The sequence below is a fragment of the Scylla paramamosain genome, chromosome 31 (assembly GCF_035594125.1).
Source record: "Scylla paramamosain isolate STU-SP2022 chromosome 31, ASM3559412v1, whole genome shotgun sequence".
Lineage (NCBI taxonomy): Eukaryota > Metazoa > Arthropoda > Malacostraca > Decapoda > Portunidae > Scylla > Scylla paramamosain.
This window is the reverse complement of record NC_087181.1, coordinates 6,437,655-6,457,090: the sequence shown is the minus strand read 5'-3', so window position 1 is coordinate 6,457,090 and position 19,436 is coordinate 6,437,655. Positions and strand designations below refer to the sequence as shown.

The window sequence follows — 19,436 nt, the reverse complement described above, 5'->3', positions numbered from 1 at the left end:
TGTATATAACAGAGTAAAGAACTATGTGTAATTGCAGTATATTCATTAATCTTTTTCAGCATTGCACAAATTATCAGTTTTCCTGTCAGAAAATTTTGTGGAAAACTCATCTTTTTCTGCATATTTTTAAGATATCTGCATGCTAGATGATAAACATTCAAAACAATGTAAATAGCATGTAAAGTCATTAACTTATGTAATATAACACATTTTCCATATCAAATGTATGAAAGAAAATTAGCTTCTGATAGTCTTGAGAACACTGGCTTCTTGTGCTTATAGAGGTATTTAACAAATATAGATTAACTGCTTCAAAAAAAAATAAATAAATAAATAAAAAAAAAAAATATATATATATATATATATATATATATATATATATATATATATATATATATATATATATATATATATATATATATATATATATATATATATATATATATATATATATATATATATATATATATATATATATAATTTTATTCATAAAGAAAAAAAATTAAATAAATAAAATAATGTTTTTATATACTAAAACAATTTTTTTTTTTTCCTACCTAGTTGTATTTACCTAGTTGTGACATACGGGAGAGGAGCTAAGCTCATACTCTCCCATCTCCATAACTCTTTTTATCCAACTTTTCCTTAAAGTCATGAATATCTGTAGCACGCACCACTTCCCCTTCCGGTCCATTCCATGCCTCTATGCTTCTATGAGGGAAACTAAACTTCTTTATATCCCTTTTGCAGGTGGTTACTTTTTAGTTTTCTTCCATGTCCCCTTGTTTCTGTTTTGTTCAATATAAAGAGATATTCCCTATTTACTTTTTCCATCCCGCTCAGCAATCTGTACAATGCAATCAAGTCACCTCTCTCTCGTCTCTTCCAAGGTAGGGAGTTGCATTCTAGCTAATCGCTCCTCATATGACAAATCTTGCAATTCTGCTATCATCTTTGTTGGTGCTCTCTGTATTCCTTCCAACTTTCTTATGTGCTTTTTTTTCATGTGGTGACTAAATTACCGCTGTGTATTCTAATCTTGGATGTATCATTGTGGTGATTATTTTCCTCATCATTTCTATATCCAGATAAGCAAAGGCAACTCTTATATTTCTTAGTGGGCTGAGAGTTTCACCTGTTACCATGTTGATATGTTATTCTGGTGATAAATTCTCTGAGAAAATCACTCCCAGATCTTTTCTCTTGTTGTCTTATTTATTGTTTCATTCCCCATCTTATAGTTATAGCTACACCTTCTGTTACTTTTTCCAAATTCCATCTTTTTACACTTACCAGAGTTAAATTCCATTTGCCATCTGTTGCTCCACTTCCACACCTTGTCTATATCTCTTTGTAATTCTTCACAATCTTCCATTCCCTTCACTCTTCTTATAAGTTTTGCATCATCAGCAAAAAGACTCACATAGCTGGATACATTCTCAACCATATCATTTATATACACCGCAAACATTATTGGTGCCAACACTGACCCTTGGGGGATCCCACTTAATACTGGGCTCCACACTGATGTCTGGTCCCTAATTACTGTTTGCATCTCTCTGTTTTTAAGGAAACCGTCCATCCATTTCAGCATTTTTCCATTTACAACACCTATCTTCTCCAGTTTCCACAGCAGTCTATTATTCAGTACTTTATTAAAAGCTTTTCTTAAATCTAAATAAATACAGTCTGCCCAACCATCTTTCTCCTGTATGATATCAATTACTCTCGAATAATAGCATAATAAATTAGTGACACAAGATCTCCCTTTTCTAAAGCCAAATTGACAAGTTGTGAGAATGTCCTTATCTTCCAAAAACTTGGTCCATTTGTTCTTTATTATCCTTTCACATATTTTTGCAACCACACTTGTCAACAAAACCGGTCTATAATTTAGTGGGTCTTTTGTGTCTCCTCCTTTAAATATGGGTACGATGTTTGCCCTTTTCCAATCCTGTGGAACTATTCCTTCATTAATAGAGGTACATATGATGGTATGTAATTTATCACTAAGCTGGTTACTGCAATCTTTTATTACCCATCCTGATACTCCATCCGGTCCTGTGGCCTTTCTTACTTCTAATGTTTTGATGATTTTATCAACTTTCTCTTTTGTTACTTGAAATTCCTCTATTTCTTCCATTTTCAGATGTGCACAATGGCCTTATAAATTCCTTTTACTTTGTAAAAACTTCCTTAAAGCTCTTATTCATCACTTCTGCCATCTCTTTCAGGTCTTTATAAACCAGTCCATTTACCATTAGCTTTCCTATACTCACTTTGCTTTTCAGTTTACCATTCACATATTTATAGAAGAGTTTTGGCTCATGTTTATACCTGTCTATTATATCTTTTCAAACTGTCTTTGTTCATGTGTGTGTGTGTGTGTGTGTGTGTGTGTGTGTGTGTGTGTGTGTGAAAAAAAATATCAGACTACCATTCTAACATAAACACTTATGATTTTATTAATTTATCAGTATCTGTGCAGTAACATGACATAAAATATCATTATAAGACACATGCCTCTTAAGTCTGCAAACTTTGATATTTAGGTGATTTTGCATGAATCCTTTTTTTTTCTTAAAGTTCCAGATATTTTATTTGGGGGGATTTAATTAATTATAATTTTTTTAAGCAACAATGTAACAGGAGTGCATGTGTTGTCTTACCTAATCATATTTCTACATGATCAAGTCAAGCTTGTAATGTTACTTCTTTTAAAATTAGTTCCCCCAACAGGAGCGAGGTCTTTGCTCCTGCTTGGGGGGGGGAGGTTCTAATTTTGTTACTGCACATCTCTACAGTCCACCACTCCACCTGGAACCCGGAGAATATAAAGATGATTTGGCCAGGAGCACCTTTTGGAGTACATCACACACAAAAATTGCAAATTCAGTTTTGAAGACATCTCTTAGAAGGTAACTTTTGACAGCACATCTTTCTTATTCTATGACATTTCTTTGTCAGACCCATTGTTTTGCCATATTTTGCATATTTTGACTTATCTGCATGTGAGTGAAGGTTTCTACCTTGCAAATTGCATTACTATAGCCTCATTACTACAGCTCAAGTGTGCAAAATGCACAAATTATATGGCATAATTCACTTCACGTATGGGACAGCCAGTTTTGGTTGACACCATTGGACTTAGCAGTGACTGTAGAATCAAGATGTAAAAACTTGACAAAACAAAAAAGAAAATGGCATTATGACAAGTTGAACTGTGAAGATGTTAAAAAAATGTCTATAACATGTTTTACTTATGCTTGCTATTTTCAACAATTAATCATCAAATGCTGAAATATATTACTACATTTAAGTAGGAAAAACTCTTGTGAACATGATAGTGTGATCAGAATGCAGACAGATAAATCTCCACATACTGAAAACAGAGTCATTTATAGCAACTCACTGCAACTGTCACAGTGGCATGTGCAGGCAGGATCTGCAGGTCTGCAATGCATCTAAAACTTGGAACCACCTAGCCGCTGAGGGAAGGTCTTCTAAGCTGCTCCGCAGCTTAAAGCCATTATTACCTTTTCTATAAATGTATGAATGCTCCTTCCACACACACAATTCATCATCAGTCAATGCATTCAGTTACGGAACTGGGGGATACACTTGGCTGCCTTGTAACTGCACCACAGCAGCCCCAGCTACCTTGTCTGTCAGAATATTGACCAATATCACTGTAGTTGACATACCAAGTCACATGGGTCCAGTATCCAGGTCCTCACTGTTTCACTTAACTCTTACACAACTCACAAACAGGCATAGGTGGGTGTTGGCAGGGAAAATCACAGCAAATTCTATTCCAGTTTATTACACACTTTGCTCCTATCTCAGAGCCACAGGCAGACTCTTCTGTGTTTGCAACCACATTGTCACGAGCCTCCAGCCTTGCCAATGTGTAGCTTATAAACACACATTAATTCACACACACACACACACACACACACACACACACCACTTAGCGCTGATTTTTTAAACAGAAAATGGCAACCCGACGTTCGTGCGAGGTTATCGGAAGAGTTGGCAGCCTTTGCTCCCAATATTGGTAGACCTGAGCACATATAAACAAATCCACGTGCTACCTTTAGTTCGCCCACAGCTTCGCCGCTATCATGAGTGTGCCTGCCTCTTCTGTTCTCCTCCTCTCTCCACGAGAAAAAACTGTCGCACTCACGAATGCTCAATGCCAGAGACTGTCTGAGGTGATAACTTCAAAGAAAATCCTGTTGGATCATTCTACAGGCTTCAACGGGATAAGAAAAAAACAGAAAGCTTGGGAGGAAGTAGCTGCTGAATTCAACCTCAGCTACCCTGCTGAACGTCCCAGGACAGTAACCCAACTCAAATGGGCTTGGGAGTACATAAGGAGATGGTAAGTGGATATAAATATTCTGTATGTTTAGTGCATAGCAGGTGAATTTTTGTGTGTAGCAGGCAATAACATATTGCATCATGCTGCATCCGTAAGGGAAAGCTGAGTGTATCTCATTAATTAAATTAACACTCAGGTGTACCTCTCACAAAGGGAGTGTGTTTATCTTGCTGATCTAAAGGGGGTTTTTAGCTTGCTGGTTTACTGTAAAGGGGGTGTTTTTTTAGCTTGCTGGTCTAGAAGGGGTGTTCTAAGCTTCCTGGTCCAAGGGGGGTGTTTTTAGTTTGCTGATCTAAAGGGAGTGTTTTAAGCTTGCTGGTCTAAGGGAGGTGTTTTTAGCTTGCTGGTCTCTCACAAGTAGCATATATCATTTCTTACCTGCCCTTTTTACGATTAATGGATTATTAATATTTTTTTCTTTAGCAAATATCTAAAAAAAGCTCCATGGTAAAAAGCAATATTAGATTAAGTTCAGGTTAGGTTCAGGTTAGTTTTTTACTTTGAAATATAAGAAATGGAATTAAGAAATAAAGTACACAGACGATAAATGAATATTATTATATTTGTCCAAATCATTCCTAACTCAAGATTCTGTACAGCACTACTGGCATTGTTTAGTAATCTACATTATGTTCATGCTTACAGAGTGAAGATGAATCACAAGAAATTTCTTCATGAGTCCTTCAAGACTGGTGGAGGGCCACCACCAAAACCAGTCACAGATGACTTCTTGGCTGTTGCAACAGATGCACTGTCTGAGGAGCTGCAATTTGCAGACAACCAGCTAGATAGCTTAGTACCCATAGTCATAAGAGAAGAGGAAGTGGGTCTGTATTTTGGCTTTCTTTTCTGTTAGTCTTTAATCATATACACAATCTTACTTATTGCCTTGATTTTTCATACTATTTCTTCCCCCCCCTTTTTTTTTTTTTTTTGACAGTAGGCTGCCCTGGCAACTGTGAAATTATCATGAATATGTTGTTTTGGATATGTTCATGCATTGTCATCTAATTCTGTTTCAATCAATAAATTTACAGTTACTAGAAATTTAGGAAATACACAACATGTAGTGCGCAATAGCATTGATAGTAAAATTAACGTTAATGGCCATGGACATCAAGGTTAAAAGTGGAGTTAAAGTTAGGTTAGGTTCAGCTAGGTTGGTATAGGTTAGGTTAGGTTAGATTAGCATATTTTCATTTGTGTGCACTGGTAGTGATTGATGCATCATAAACATCTTTGTAAAAATTTTTTTTTCTATTTTAACATTAACTTCTCATCTAGCAGAAATGATTGACGACGACATGCTTTCTGCATGTACAATAGCAGCAGGACCATTGACAACACCAGCAGCAGGACCAGCAACAGCACCAGCAGCAGGACCAGCAACAGCACCAGCAGCAGGACCAGTGACAGCACCACCACCAGGACCAGCAACAGCACCAGCAGCAGGACCAGTAACAGCACCACCACCAGGACCAGCGACAGCATCAGCAGCAAGACCAGCAACAGCACCACCACCAGGACCAGCGACAGCACCACCACCAGGACCAGCTTCAGCACCACCAACAGTTACAGCAACAGCACCAGCAATGGCACCAGCAACACCACCAGCAGGGCCAGCAACAGCACCAGGAGGAACATCACAAACTGGACCCTCCACCCATAGAGGCCGAAAGAGACCCCTACACAGTGAGAGGGAGGAATGTTTCCGCTCTATTCGAGAAGGTGCAGAGACCTTGAATGACGACTTGAAAGTGTCATTGCAAAACTTCTCTGCTCTATGTGAGAAGCTTGGCAATCAAGCTGAGCTGGCAGCAAATGCATTTGCTCAGGCATTGCAAACATCAACAAATGCATTTGTTCAGACTATGCATAATGTTGATAGCACTATGGAACAAGTAATGACAGCACCAGGAGGAACATCACAAACTGGACCCTCCACCCGTAGAGGCCGAAAGAGACCCCTACGCAGTGAGAGGGAGGAATGTTTCCGCTCTATTCGAGAAGGTGCAGAGACCTTGAATGACGACTTGAAAGTGTCATTGCAAAACTTCTCTGCTCTATGTGAGAAGCTTGGCAATCAAGCTGAGCTGGCAGCAAATGCATTTGCTCAGGCATTGCAAACATCAATAAATGCATTTGTTCAGACTATGCATAATGTTGATAGCACTATGGAACAAGTACGCAAGTACTACAGCCCAGCTTCTGGGAGACCCAGCAGTCTGTAAGTATCCTGTGTGTGTGTGTGTGTGTGTGTGTGTGTGTGTGTGTGTGTGTGTGTGTGTGTCTGTGTGTGTGTGGTGTGTGTGTCTGTGTGTGTGTGGTGTGTGTGTGTGTGTGTGTGTGTGTGTGTGTGTGTGTGTGTGTGTGTGTGTGTGTGTGTGTGTGTGTGTGTGTGTGTGTGTGTGTGTTGTATATTTGAGTGAAAACAAATAAAAAAAAAAACAAATCTTGACCTCCATTTATTTTCATGACCTACACTTTGAGGTTCATATATAATTATATATAACATTTCTTTCATGTCTTGTCCTTCACAGGAAAATATATAATTACATCCTACATGGTACTTGTATCTTGTATTGAGTCACATAACAATGTATCAAATGACAGATGCAATTGAGTTTAAGATTGAAATGATATGCATTACAATTTTGGGATAGAGGAAAGCACGTGTAATTTGGCACATTTTAAAACCAGTTCTCAATTGTGTAGCTCCGTAATACCAAGCCACTGGCAGCATTCTCATTGGGTACTGCTTGCTCAGCATTTATGTTTGGGATTGCATTTCCAAGTACCTCATCCTCATCCATCTCATCAGGCATGGGAACATTGTGTAATCTAGCAATATTGTGCAAAATGACACATGACATAATTATTTGCTTGGTTGTGCTAAGTTTTGTCCGCACCTCTTTATTAAGGATGGCAAACCTGCGTTTCAGCACACCAAAAGCTCTCTCAATAACATTTCGGGTTTTAATGTGAGCTATGTTATACTTCCGTTTTTTTTCAGTTGTTGGTGAAAGAAGCGGAGTCAGCAAATATTTCCTGCATGGGTACCCAGAGTCACCCAGGAGATACCCACTATAATTTCCCTCCTCTAACAGATGGCACACTCTTGAATTATCAAATACTCTGCTGTCATGCACACTACCTGGCCAGCTACATATTATGTTTCTAAACACTAGGTTATAATCACAAATCCCCATAACATTGATGGCAAAGCGGCCCTTTCGTGATCTATAGAGTTCCGCATGATCACCTCCAGGGCTTATTATGTTGATGTACGAACCATCAATACAACCAATACAACCTGGCATGCCAGCAATATTGAAGAAATTGGAGGCAAGGTCAGGAATGTCAGTTGGCTCTGGAAATTTTATATAAGTCCGAGCTAGAGTACATAAAATGGTTGAGATACTTCTAACAATTTTACATACAGAGGCAGCAGACATCCCCAGGCAGTTGGCCATACATATCTGGAAGCTTCCTGTGGCAAAATACATCATTGCTGTGAGGAGCTGGAGGTATTTCTGATCGCCAGTATGGGTTCCGTCAAGGACGCTCTACTGGTGATCTTCTGGCTTTCCTTACTGAGTCTTGGTCATCCTCTTTTAGAGACTTTGGTGAAACTTTTGCTGTTGCCTTGGACATATCAAAAGCCTTTGATAGAGTCTGGCACAAAGCTTTGATTTCCAAACTACCCTCCTACGGTTTCTATCCTTCTCTCTGTAACTTCATCTCAAGTTTCCTTTCTGACCGTTCTATTGCTGCTGTGGTAGACGGTCACTGTTCTTCTCCTAAATCTATTAACTGTGGTGTTCCTCAGGGTTCTGTCCTGTCACCCACTCTCTTCTTATTATTCATTAATGATCTTCTAAACCAAACTTCTTGTCCTATCCACTCCTATGCTGATGATACCACCCTGCACTTTTCCACGTCTTTTCATAGACGTCCAACCCTTCAGGAGGTAAACATATCACGCAGGGAAGCCACAGAACGCCTGACTTCTGATCTTTCTAAAATTTCTGATTGGGGCAGAGCAAACTTGGTATTGTTCAATGCCTCAAAAACTCAATTCCTCCATCTATCAACTCGACACAATCTTCCAGACAACTATCCCCTCTTCTTCAATGACACTCAACTGTCCCCCTCTTCTACACTGAACATCCTCGGTCTGTCCTTTACTTATAATCTGAACTGGAAACTTCACATCTCATCTCTAGCTAAAACGGCTTCTATGAAGTTAGGTGTTCTGAGACGTCTCCGCCAGTTTTTCTCACCCCCCCAGCTGCTAACTCTGTACAAGGGCCTTATCCGTCCATGTATGGAGTATGCTTCACATGTCTGGGGGGGTTCCACTCATACTGCTGTTCTAGACAGGGTGGAATCAAAAGCTTTTCGTCTCATCAACTCCTCTCCTCTAACTGACTGTCTTCAGCCTCTCTCTCACCGCCGCAATGTTGCATCTCTTGCTGTCTTCTACCGCTATTTTCATGCTAACTGCTCTTCTGATCTTGCTAACTGCATGCCTCCCCTCCTTCCGCGGCCTCGCTGCACAAGACTTTCTTCTTTCTCTCACTCCTATTCTGTCCACCTCTCTAACGCAAGAGTTAACCAGTATTCTCAATCATTCATCCCTTTCTCTGGTAAACTCTGGAACTCCTTGCCTGCTTCTGTATTTCCACCTTCCTATGACTTGAATTCCTTCAAGAGGGAGGTTTCAAGACACTTATCCACCAATTTTTGACCACTGCTTTGACCCTTTTAGGGACTGGCATTTCAGTGGGCATTTTTTTTATTAGATTTTTGTTGCCCTTGGCCAGTATCCTTCCTACATAAAAAAAAAAAAAAAAAAAAAAAAAAAATGCTGGAATACTGCAACCTGTAGACATGGCAAAAGAAAAATTATGTTAATTTCTCATGAAGAACAATTCTTAGGAATGAGAAATAAACGGGACTAGAATAATGTATCATTCAAGATAAAATCATTGTCTACAAGCAATTCAAGAAGTATGAAATATGCATCTGAGAACAAAAGTATACGTTGGTTTAGAGAAAAATGTTGAAGTCACGAGAAAAATGAGGAACAGAAGCAAGAAATAAAATACAATTTACTTTACCTCGTCCATCCTTGGCTCTTGGCAAATCTGGTTCCACTTGGCCAAGAAGGGTGTGAATGCACTCCTTTGACAGCCGGTACCTCTGAACGAACTCCTCCTCAGAGTAGGCAGCAAAAGGGTTTTGGTGATCCTTGACCAGTCTCCTTGGTAACCTTGCTTGATCAGCTCGATCAGCATGTTGAAGGTGCACAAGAGCAAGAATGCCAGCCTAAAAAGAAATTCATCTTCTTAAGTCCTCCCTCACAAAAAATACTAGCAAAATTAATGTTATCAATTATGTTATCAATAACAATGCCACAAAATGAAATGTCAACATATATGGGAAGCAGAGCTAAAGCCTGCTGGCCTGAACAGCTCACTGGCTGTCTGGCTAGCTGGCGGCCGTCAGAGACCTACTCCATCACAATAACAATTAATTAACCTGCGTGAGATGGCTAAACTAATCAAAACAAAGTTAATTCACCATAAATAATCATACCAAAACAACTTGACCCACAGCTATCCTGCAGCTGTTCTGCAAGCTTTTCTAACGACAAACAGCTTCCACACATATTATTTGGGCTCTGCATGGTTGAAGCTCCAGGGAAGTGTAGAGATGTTGGTAAGATGTGAAGACAGGCTAGAAGCTTGCGCCACGTCAACAGGCCCCTAGGCATACATCACATCCAAACACCAAGTTCTTTTAAAAAGTTTAAGTACTGGCAAAAATTATTGTATTCGTGTAATAATATGTTTAACCTCCATTATTACGTATTTCCATACAATAATAACACATTTCTGCCATGAATGAGAGGATAATACGTTCTCACCCAAAATTCGTAGGTGCTTTCAGAGGATGTCAGGCTCCCGATAGATTTCTCCCTGAACGTGTCAATATTTTTTTGGATTCAGACGCAGACGCCCGACATTTCGGGCTCCAGGAGTGTTTAATAAATCGACTTCACCAGATTCGGAATGTGGGCCAGTAACCCTAATGTTTAATAAATGGGCTCTATGAAAAGAGGTGGCAAAGTGCAGGGTGATATCATCAGCGTAGGAGTGGATAGGACAAGAAGTTTGGTTTAGAAGATCATTAATGAATAATAAGAAGAGAATGAGTGACAGGACAGAGCCCTGAGGAACACCACTGTTAATAGATTTAGGAGAAGGACAGTGACCGTCTACCACAGCAGCAATAGAACGGTCAGAAAGGAAACTTGAGATGAAGTTACAGAGAGAAGGATAGAAGCCGTAGGAGGGTAGTTTGGAAATCAAAGCTTTGTGCCAGACTCTATCAAAAGCTTTTGATATGTCTAAGGCAACAGCAAAAGTTTCACCAAAATCTCTAAAAGAGGATGACCAAGACTCAGTAAGGAAAGCCAGAAGATCACCAGTAGAGCGGCCTTGACGGAACCCATACTGGCGATTAGATAGAAGGTTGTGAAGTGATAGATGTTAAAGAATCTTCCTGTTGAGAATAGATTCAAAAACTTTGGATAGGCAGGAAATTAAAGCAATAGGACGGTAGTTTGAGGGATTAGAATGGTCACCCTTTTTAGGAACAGATTGAATGTAGGCAAACTTCCAGCAAGAAGGAAAGGTAGATGTTTACAGACAGAGCTGAAAGAGTTTGACTAGGCAAGGTGCAAGCACGGAGGCACAGTTTCGGAGAACAATAGGAGGGACCCCATCAGGCCCATAAGCCTTCCGAGGCTTTAGGCCAGCAAGGGCATGGAAAACATCATTGCGAAGAATTTTAATAAGTGGCATGAAGTAGTCAGAGGGTGGAGGAGAGGGAGGAACAAGCCCAGAATCGTCCAAGGTAGCGTTTTTAGCAAAGGTATAAGCGAAGAGTTCAGCTTTAGAAATAGATGTGATAGCAGTGGTGCCATCTGGTTGAAATAGAGGAGGGAAAGAAGAAGAAGCAAATTAATTGGAGATATTTTTGGCTAGATGCCAGAAGTCACGAAGGGAGTTAGATCTTGAAAGGTTTTGACATTTTCTGTTAATGAAAGAGTTTTTGGCTAGTTGGAGAACAGACTTGCCATGGTTCCGGGCAGAAATATAAAGTGCATGAGATTCTGGTGATGGAAGGCTTAAGTACCTTTTTTGGGCCACCTCTCTATCATGTATAGCACGAGAACAAGCTGTGTTAAACCAAGGCTTAGAAGGTTTAGGACGAGAAAAAGAGTGAGGAGTGTACGCCTCCATGCCAGACACTATCACCTCTGTTATGAACTCAGCACATAAAGACAGGTCTTTGACACGGAAGCAGTAGGCATTCCAAGGAAAATCAACAAAATAACTCCTCAGGTCCCCGCAACTAGCAGAGGCAAAACGCCAGAGGCACCTTTGCTTAGGGGGATCCTGAGGAGGGATTGGAGCGATAGGACAAGATAAACACATGAGATTGTGATTAGAGGAGCCCAACAGAGAAGAAAGGGTGACAGCATAAGCAGAAGGATTAGAGGTCAGGAAAAAATCAAGAATGTTGGACATATCACCAAGACGGTCTGGAATACGAGTAGGGTGTTGTATCAATTGCTCTAGGTCATGGAGGATAGCAAAGTTGTAGGCTAGTTCACCAGGATGGTCAGTGAAGGGAGAGGAAAGCCAAAGCTGGTGGTGAACATTGAAGTCTCCAAGAATGGAGATCTCTGCAAAAGGGAAGAGAGTCAGAATGTGCTCCACTTTGGAAGTTAAATAGTCAAAGAATTTCTTATAGTCAGAGGAGTTAGGTGAGAGGTATACAGCACAGATAAATTTAGTACGAGAGTGACTCTGTAATCATAGCCAGATGGTGAAAAGCTCGGAAGATTCAAGAGCGTGGGCACGAGAGCAGGTTAAGTCATTGCACACATAGACACAGCATCCAGCTTTGGATAGAAAATGAGGATAGAGAAAGTAGGAGGGAACAGAAAAGGGGCTACTATCAGTTGCCTCAGACACCTGAGTTTCAGTGAGGAAAAGAAGATGAGGTTTAGAAGAGGAGAGGTGGTGTTCTACAGACTGAAAATTAGATCTTAGACTGAAAATGTTGTAGAAGTTAATGAAGAAAAAGTTAAGAAGGGTGTCAAGACACTTAGGGTCATTGACAGAAAGGCAGTCCGACCTGGGGACATTTATGGTCCCCTCCCCAGATGGGGACTCCAAGGCTGGTGTAGGAGTAGCCATGATGATTTTAAATTTTTTTTGAGTGAAGGGTGTGTGTGTTATTAGGTGCTTGTAGTTTTGTGTGGAGGAAGAGAGTTGTCTTTAGAGGGCAGGCTGTGACTGCCCCCATGTGTTGTGAGACAAAGGGAAACGTTCAGTGAGATCACAGCTGGGTTTAATGATAAGTTCACAGCACCCCCTGAACAGTGCTTTAGACCTCACTGGAAGTAATTATCATTTCAGCAGGTGTCTACTGCCTCCTCCTAAATATACTATATCACTCTAAGTTTGAAGTAATTACTATTCATATTTGTAGATATATTTTCTTATCATTACTCACTCAGAGAGATCTTGGCTTGCTTACACTACAGGGAAGCCAGTGGAGGTAAAGGAAAAGTCTGTCTGTGCATCCCACATGTGTGTGTTTGATTAGGTATACTTAATAGTGTGAGAACAGAGTGTTTAGTTCACGGATTGTTAAGGTTGTACAGTACCTCTCGTTATCATACGGGGACCTAACCACCTGGTTCGGTCCTCGGAATGCTGATTAGGCTATGTTATACCTGGGTTATAGGAAAATGTAATAAGGAGATTGTTTATTCTTATGTAAGCACCAGTGAATTATTTTTTGAGTCACGTGTGTGAACAATACCACCCTCGCCAGGTGAATGAGACTATACTCATGTAATACCCAAACACTAATGCCCATTATTGTTATTGGTGAATGTATGAGGTGTGTCAAGTGGTTAATTCGGCCAGTATTTACACTACTGTAATTAAATCTTCAACACTACTAAAAGGATACTTCATGCTAGCTGATGTAATATGAATGATGTGTGAATTAGTATTAACACTAGCACAAGTGAAGAAAAAATAAAGACCATAAATCAGCGAGTGTAGATATTTCCTCACCAACTAGTTAGAGAAAAAAAAAAAGAATAATAATAACCTAACTTGCGAGTGGCACAGGGGGGAGGGCATTACACATATACAGAAGTTAAACTAATTGAGCAGTTGTACCGATTTTGATGCTGTCCTACACGATGTTCCACCCCATCCTCTATTGCAGCATGACTATGTCCTGACCTGGCCACATGGGCATGAAGCTGCATCCTTGTCCAGCCAGCCTCAGGGCTGGACGTATTTATCATGGTGGTTGCTTTATCTTTGTGTACCATTTTATTTTATAAATATACAGCGAGTTTTCCTCTAGTCATGTTTAGTTGCACTTCTGGGCACTTCCATACAACTATCAACTAGAACATATGGCAGAAGTGGTGAGATGGAGGGCAGTTTGGCGTTCTTTATTCTGTGTCCTGCTCAACTGCTGTTCTGATGTCACTGCTGTGTTAGCCTTGTGATTGGCTAGTGCATACAAGTTTTTTTTTTTTATTTCAGTGATTAGTTTAGGGACAGTATTCTTTCATGCCCTTTGCATTTCTCAAGGGTTGAATGTTGTGCTATGGTGTCAATGTTTTGTGTTCCTGTCTCAAATCACACAGATAAGCATGAATTTACACATTTATACACATCTTTCATGTTCATTTTATTATTATTTTGTGTCTTTGTTCAGTGAGTATACCCACTCACATACATTTATTAATTTTTCCGTGTGATGTGACCTGAGTGTGCCCATATGTTTTTGTTTAGACATGAGAGCATTCCTAGAAGGTCTGACTGGGTGATGTACTTTCTATTTTAGCATCATTTCTTGTCCCCTAAAATTCTGTTCTACCTGTGCAGTCCCTACTGTGCCTTCTCTGAAAAAATAATGAGAGAAAATAGTTATTCAAGTCTGTAGAGTTCCTCTTCACTCTATTATTTCTCCACTCACATTAGTATTCTTAGTACTTACAACCCCTTTCGTTTATTTTTTGCTTCACTTGCTATCTTAATTTTTTAGTTTCTTCTAGCAACCTTTATATTTTTCTATACACTCCTAGCTGGTTGTATTGTCTGTAAGCTCTACCTCACCTTGCTTAATTCTTTTGTAGATACCCTTTTTGAAATTTTCTCTCTCATGAGCCTTACTGTCATCCATTTTGGTTCATTATTACTACTCCCTTGTACTTCATATGATAAAAAATGTTTCTGACCCTTGTGGATTTCCTGTATTAAATGCTTATAATATGCTTCCACCGATTTTAAGTGCTTCAGTCTACCCTACATATATAATCCCTTAGACCTGAGTAGTTCCTCCTGGCAAAATGAGGTATAACCTAGCCTCCCTGTGATCCTGTAAACCCTGTGAGTTTCACAAATGTTAACCCACCTCTGCTCCAGAGATTAAATTTTCTTTGTTAAAACCAAGTCTAATATATCCTATCTTGTAGGTTCAGTAATTACTTGTTTCATACAGCAATCTTGAATGACTTCTAAAAGTTCCTCTGGCTCTCAATTTTTTTCTGATATTTCTGCAATTTTTATAATACACCTTAAATTTTTACGACTGAATTTACCCTTATCTTGGTGCCCATTGTTAACCCTGTTATTCCTATCTGTCCTGTTGGTACCCTTGTGCCTGACACTAGTTACTTTTTCCGTCTCCCAGCTACTTACTCCAAAAAACCCTGTGGGGCATGAACCTGATAATCAATGGAACAAGCCAGCATGTTGATCCCTCACCTTGAGAGGTACACCCTGTCCTGTTGATATAAATGGTCACAGCCAAAGAAATACTCCCAGGTGTCAACAAAGGGTCAACCATTGGTCTTGCAAAGATTTGCCAACTGACAATTCAGTGCAATAGCCCTGGAGTGCCAAGTGCACCTTTCCAGACCACCTCAACAGGACCCACACCCCATGGGAATTCCCACTTGTCCCTAACCCTACCTAAAGCCACCTTGAAATGAAGCAACAACTCTTCACTGGGCACTCAGTTCATGTTGTTTTGCACAGTGTGGAAGTAGATGATGGAATGGGTCCCTTTGCCTGCCATTTATGCCTCTATCCTATCATAAACATGCCTTATTCTGGCCACAGGAAAACACACCTGTGTCATGCACTACCTATATCTAGCAGAGAAGGTTCTATCTAAAAATCTAACCTGACTGTCCCCAACAACCAGAACCTTGTCTGAAGGCAGGGAATGAGTGACTGCCTTATCCTCTTGAACCTTCTCTGCCTGTCTTTCCCCCTCCTCAACCCTACAGAGCACCTGGAAGGAGTTTTACAACTCCACTCCCTCCTGTGTTGCCTTCCTGAGCCTAACAAAACCCAGCACTGAAAACCACCCTCCACTCTTCTTCTGAGACAGACGCTTTACCAGGTAAAGTATCTGTTGTCTGAATTTTAGAACAGAGAACTCAATTTTCCTCCATCATGCTCTTAACCACACTCTCTAATGATGTAATCCTACTAAGTAGTGATTGCATCATCTCCAAACACAGGCCAACACCCTCCACACTACTAGCACCAACAAAAGCCTCCTGCAGGGCCTCAGCCTCCACAAGAGAAGCCTTTTGCAAGGTCTTGCTCTTCACAACAGAAGCCTCAACACCCTTACACACAAGAGCTATGACTCAGGACATTCACATATAAAGAAGCTGTGACCTGAACTGAATCATTAACCTGAGCTGAGAAGCTTGACTGCTGTTACAAGTGACTCAGGATTTCTCCTGAGCCAGTTTCAGCCTCAGTTACATCAAACCACACACCACAACTGGTCACACAACAAACTATATTACACTCAATCATACCACACCAATCATATCTAGCCATATCACAAACCACATCTTACCCTGCACACTATGGCACACACAACACTCCACCACACCACACAACACAGCACCATGTGCACAAACTCATATCATGCCAAACATCATACCAACCTAGCACACAAACTGAAGCAGTCAGGCAGGTTCACATCAGTCTTCCTACACAAAGACCTCACACAGCAACAGCTGCATTTATGTGCACAGCGGGAGGCTGCCAAGGGAGAGAGGGCACCAGACGAGTCCCAGAATACTGAGATAACATCAGCTGTAAGAGAGACTTTAACTGGCGCTGTCAAAACGATAATTACTCCCAGTGAGGTCTAAAGCACTGGACCAGGGGGTGCTGTGAACCTATCATTAAACCCAGCTGTGACCTCACTGAACATTTCCCTTTCTGTCTCACAAGACAAGAGGTAGTCACAGCCTGCCCTCTAAAGACAATTCTCTTCCTTCACACAAAGCTATTAGTACCTAATTACACACACACCCTTCACTCAAAATACAAAATTATCATGGCGACTCCTACACGAGCCTTGGAGTCCCCATCTGGGGAGGGGACCACAAATATCTCCAGATCAGACTGCTTTTCTGATATTGACCCTAAGTGTCTTGACACTCCCCTCAACTTTTTCTTCATTAACTTCTGCAACATTTGTGGTCTTGGATCTAATTTTCAGTCTGTAGAATATCACCTCTCCTCTACTAAACCTCATCTTCCTTTCCTCACTGAAACACAGGTGTCTGAAGCAACTGACAGTAGCCTCTTTTCTGTTCTCTCCTACTTTTTCTATCCTCATTTTCAATCTAAAGCTGGATGTTGGATCTATGTGCACATTGACTTAACCTGTTCTCGTGCCCACTCTCTTGAATCATCCGAGTTTTCTACCATCTGGCTACGACTACAAAATCACTCTTAAACTAAATTTATCTGTCTGTATACCTTTTACTATTTACCTTCCAAAGTGGAGCACATTCTAACTCTCTTCCCTTTTGCAAAGATCTCGATTCTTGGAGACTTCAATGTTCACCACCAGCTCTGGCTTTCTTATCCATTCTATGAGCATCCTGGTGAACTAGCCTTTAACTTTATTATCCTCTATGACCTAGAGCAATTAGTGTAACATCCTACTTGTATTTGACCATCTTGGAGATACGCCCAACATTCTTGACCTTTTACTAACGTCTAATGCTTCTGCTTATGCTGTTATCCTATCAACTCCATTGGGCTCCTCCAATCACAATCTCATATTTGTATTTTTCCTATCACACTATCACACTAATCCCTCCTCAGGATCCCCCTAAGCAGAGGTGCCTCTGATGCTTTGCCTTTGCTAGCTGGGGGGACTTGAGGAGGTATTTTGCTGATTTTCCTTGGAATGACTACTTGTTCCATGTCAGAGACCCATCTCTGTGTGCCGAGCGCATAACAGAGGTGATAGTGTCTGGCATGGAGTCATACATTACTCACTCTTTTTCTCGACCTGAACCTTCCAAACCTTGGTTTAACATAGCCTGTTCTCGTGCTATGCATGATAGAGAGGTGGCCTACAAAATGATTTTGAACCTTCCATCACCAGAATCTCATGCGCTTTATATTTCTGCCCTGAACCATGCCAAGTCTGTTCTTCAACTAGTCAAAAACTCCTTCATTAATAAGAAGTGTCAAAATTTTTCAAGATCTAACTCCCCTTGTGACTTCTGGCACCTAGCCAAAAACATCTCCAATAACTTTGCTTCTTCTTCTTTCCCTTCTTTATTTCAACCAGATGGCACCACTGCTATCACATCTATCTCTAAAGCTGAACTCTTTACATAAACCTTTGCTCAAAACTTTACCTTGGATGATTCAGGGTTTGTTACTCTCCTGCACTCTCTGACTATATCATGCTACCTATTAAAATTCTTCAGATTGATGTTTTCCATGCTCTTGGTGGCCTAAACCCTCAGAAGGCTTATGGACTTGATAGGGTCCCTCCTATTGTTCTCTGAAACTGTGCCTCCATGCTTGCACTTTGCCTACTTAAACTTTTTTCAGTTCCATCTGTCAACATCTACCTTTCCTTCTTGCTGGAAATTTGCCTACATTCAACCTGTTCCTAAAAAGGGTGACCATTCTAATCCCTCAAACTACCATCCAACTGCTTTAATTTCCTGCCTATCTAAAATTTTTTAATCTATCCTCAACAGGAAGAGTCTTAAACATCTATCATTTCACAACCTTCTATCTGATCATCAGTATGGGTTTTGTCAAGGCCACTCTACTGATGATCTGGCTTTTCTTACTGAGTCTTAGTCATCCTCTTTTAGAGATTTTGGTGAAACTTTTGCTGTTGCCTTAGACATATCAAAAGCTTTTGATAAATTCTGGCACAAAGTTTTGATTTCCAAACCACCCACCTATGGCTTTTATCCTTCTCTCTGTAACTTCATCTAAAGTTTCCTTTCTGACTGTTCTGTTCCTGCTGTGGTAGATGGTTACTGTTCTCCTAAATCTATTAACAGTGGTGTTTCTCAGGGTTCTGTCCTGTCACCCATTCTCTTTCTGTTATTCATCAATGATCTTCTAAACCAAACTTCTTTTCCTTTTCACTCCTGTGTTGATGATACCACCCTTCACTTATTGACATCTTTTCATAGACATCCAACCCTTCAGAAAGAAAACAGTTCATGCAAGGAAGCCACAGAATGCCAGATTTCTGATCTCTCTAAAATTTCTGATTGGGATAGAGTAAACTTAGTATTGTTCAACTTCTTTCTCATTGCTACAATGTTGCACCTCTCGTTATCTTCTACTGCCATTTTCATGCTAACTGCTCTTCTGATCTTGCTAACTGCATGCCTCCCCTCCTCCCATGGACTCACTGCACAAGACTTTCTTCTTTCTGTCACCCCTATTCTGTCCAACCTTCTAATGCAAGAGTTAACCAGTATTCTCAATCATTCATCCCTTTCTCTGATAAACTCTAGAACCCCCTTGCCAGCATCTGTATTTCCACCTCCCTATGACTTGAATTCCTTCAAGAGAGAAGTTTCAAGACATTTATCCTTCAATTTTTGATTGCCACTGTGTACCCTATTTGG

General features: G+C 40.3%; 1 protein-coding gene across 1 annotated transcript; it reads left to right on the top strand.

Annotated features, from left to right (window-relative positions):
• Nucleotides 1-638: 638 nt before the first annotated feature.
• On the top strand, nt 639-8,963 carry LOC135116425 (swi5-dependent recombination DNA repair protein 1 homolog). Its single transcript, XM_064033875.1, has 3 exons — nt 639-4,384; nt 5,030-5,211; nt 5,672-8,963. Exons 2-3 carry the CDS (start codon nt 5,037-5,039, stop codon nt 6,613-6,615), a joined length of 1,119 nt encoding a protein of 372 aa, XP_063889945.1. The 5' UTR covers nt 639-4,384; nt 5,030-5,036; the 3' UTR covers nt 6,616-8,963.
• Nucleotides 8,964-19,436: the final 10,473 nt, after the last annotated feature.

What these genes read in the sequence shown, in the direction of transcription:
- LOC135116425 (XM_064033875.1), top strand. Translation starts at nt 5,037, where the DNA reads ATGAATCACAAGAAATTTCTTCATGAGTCCTTCAAGACTGGTGGAGGG. An exon ending in CATAAGAGAAGAGGAAGTGG is followed by an intron (nt 5,212 to 5,671) that starts GTCTGTATTTTG and finishes CTCATCTAGCAG; the next exon opens with AAATGATTGACGACGACATG.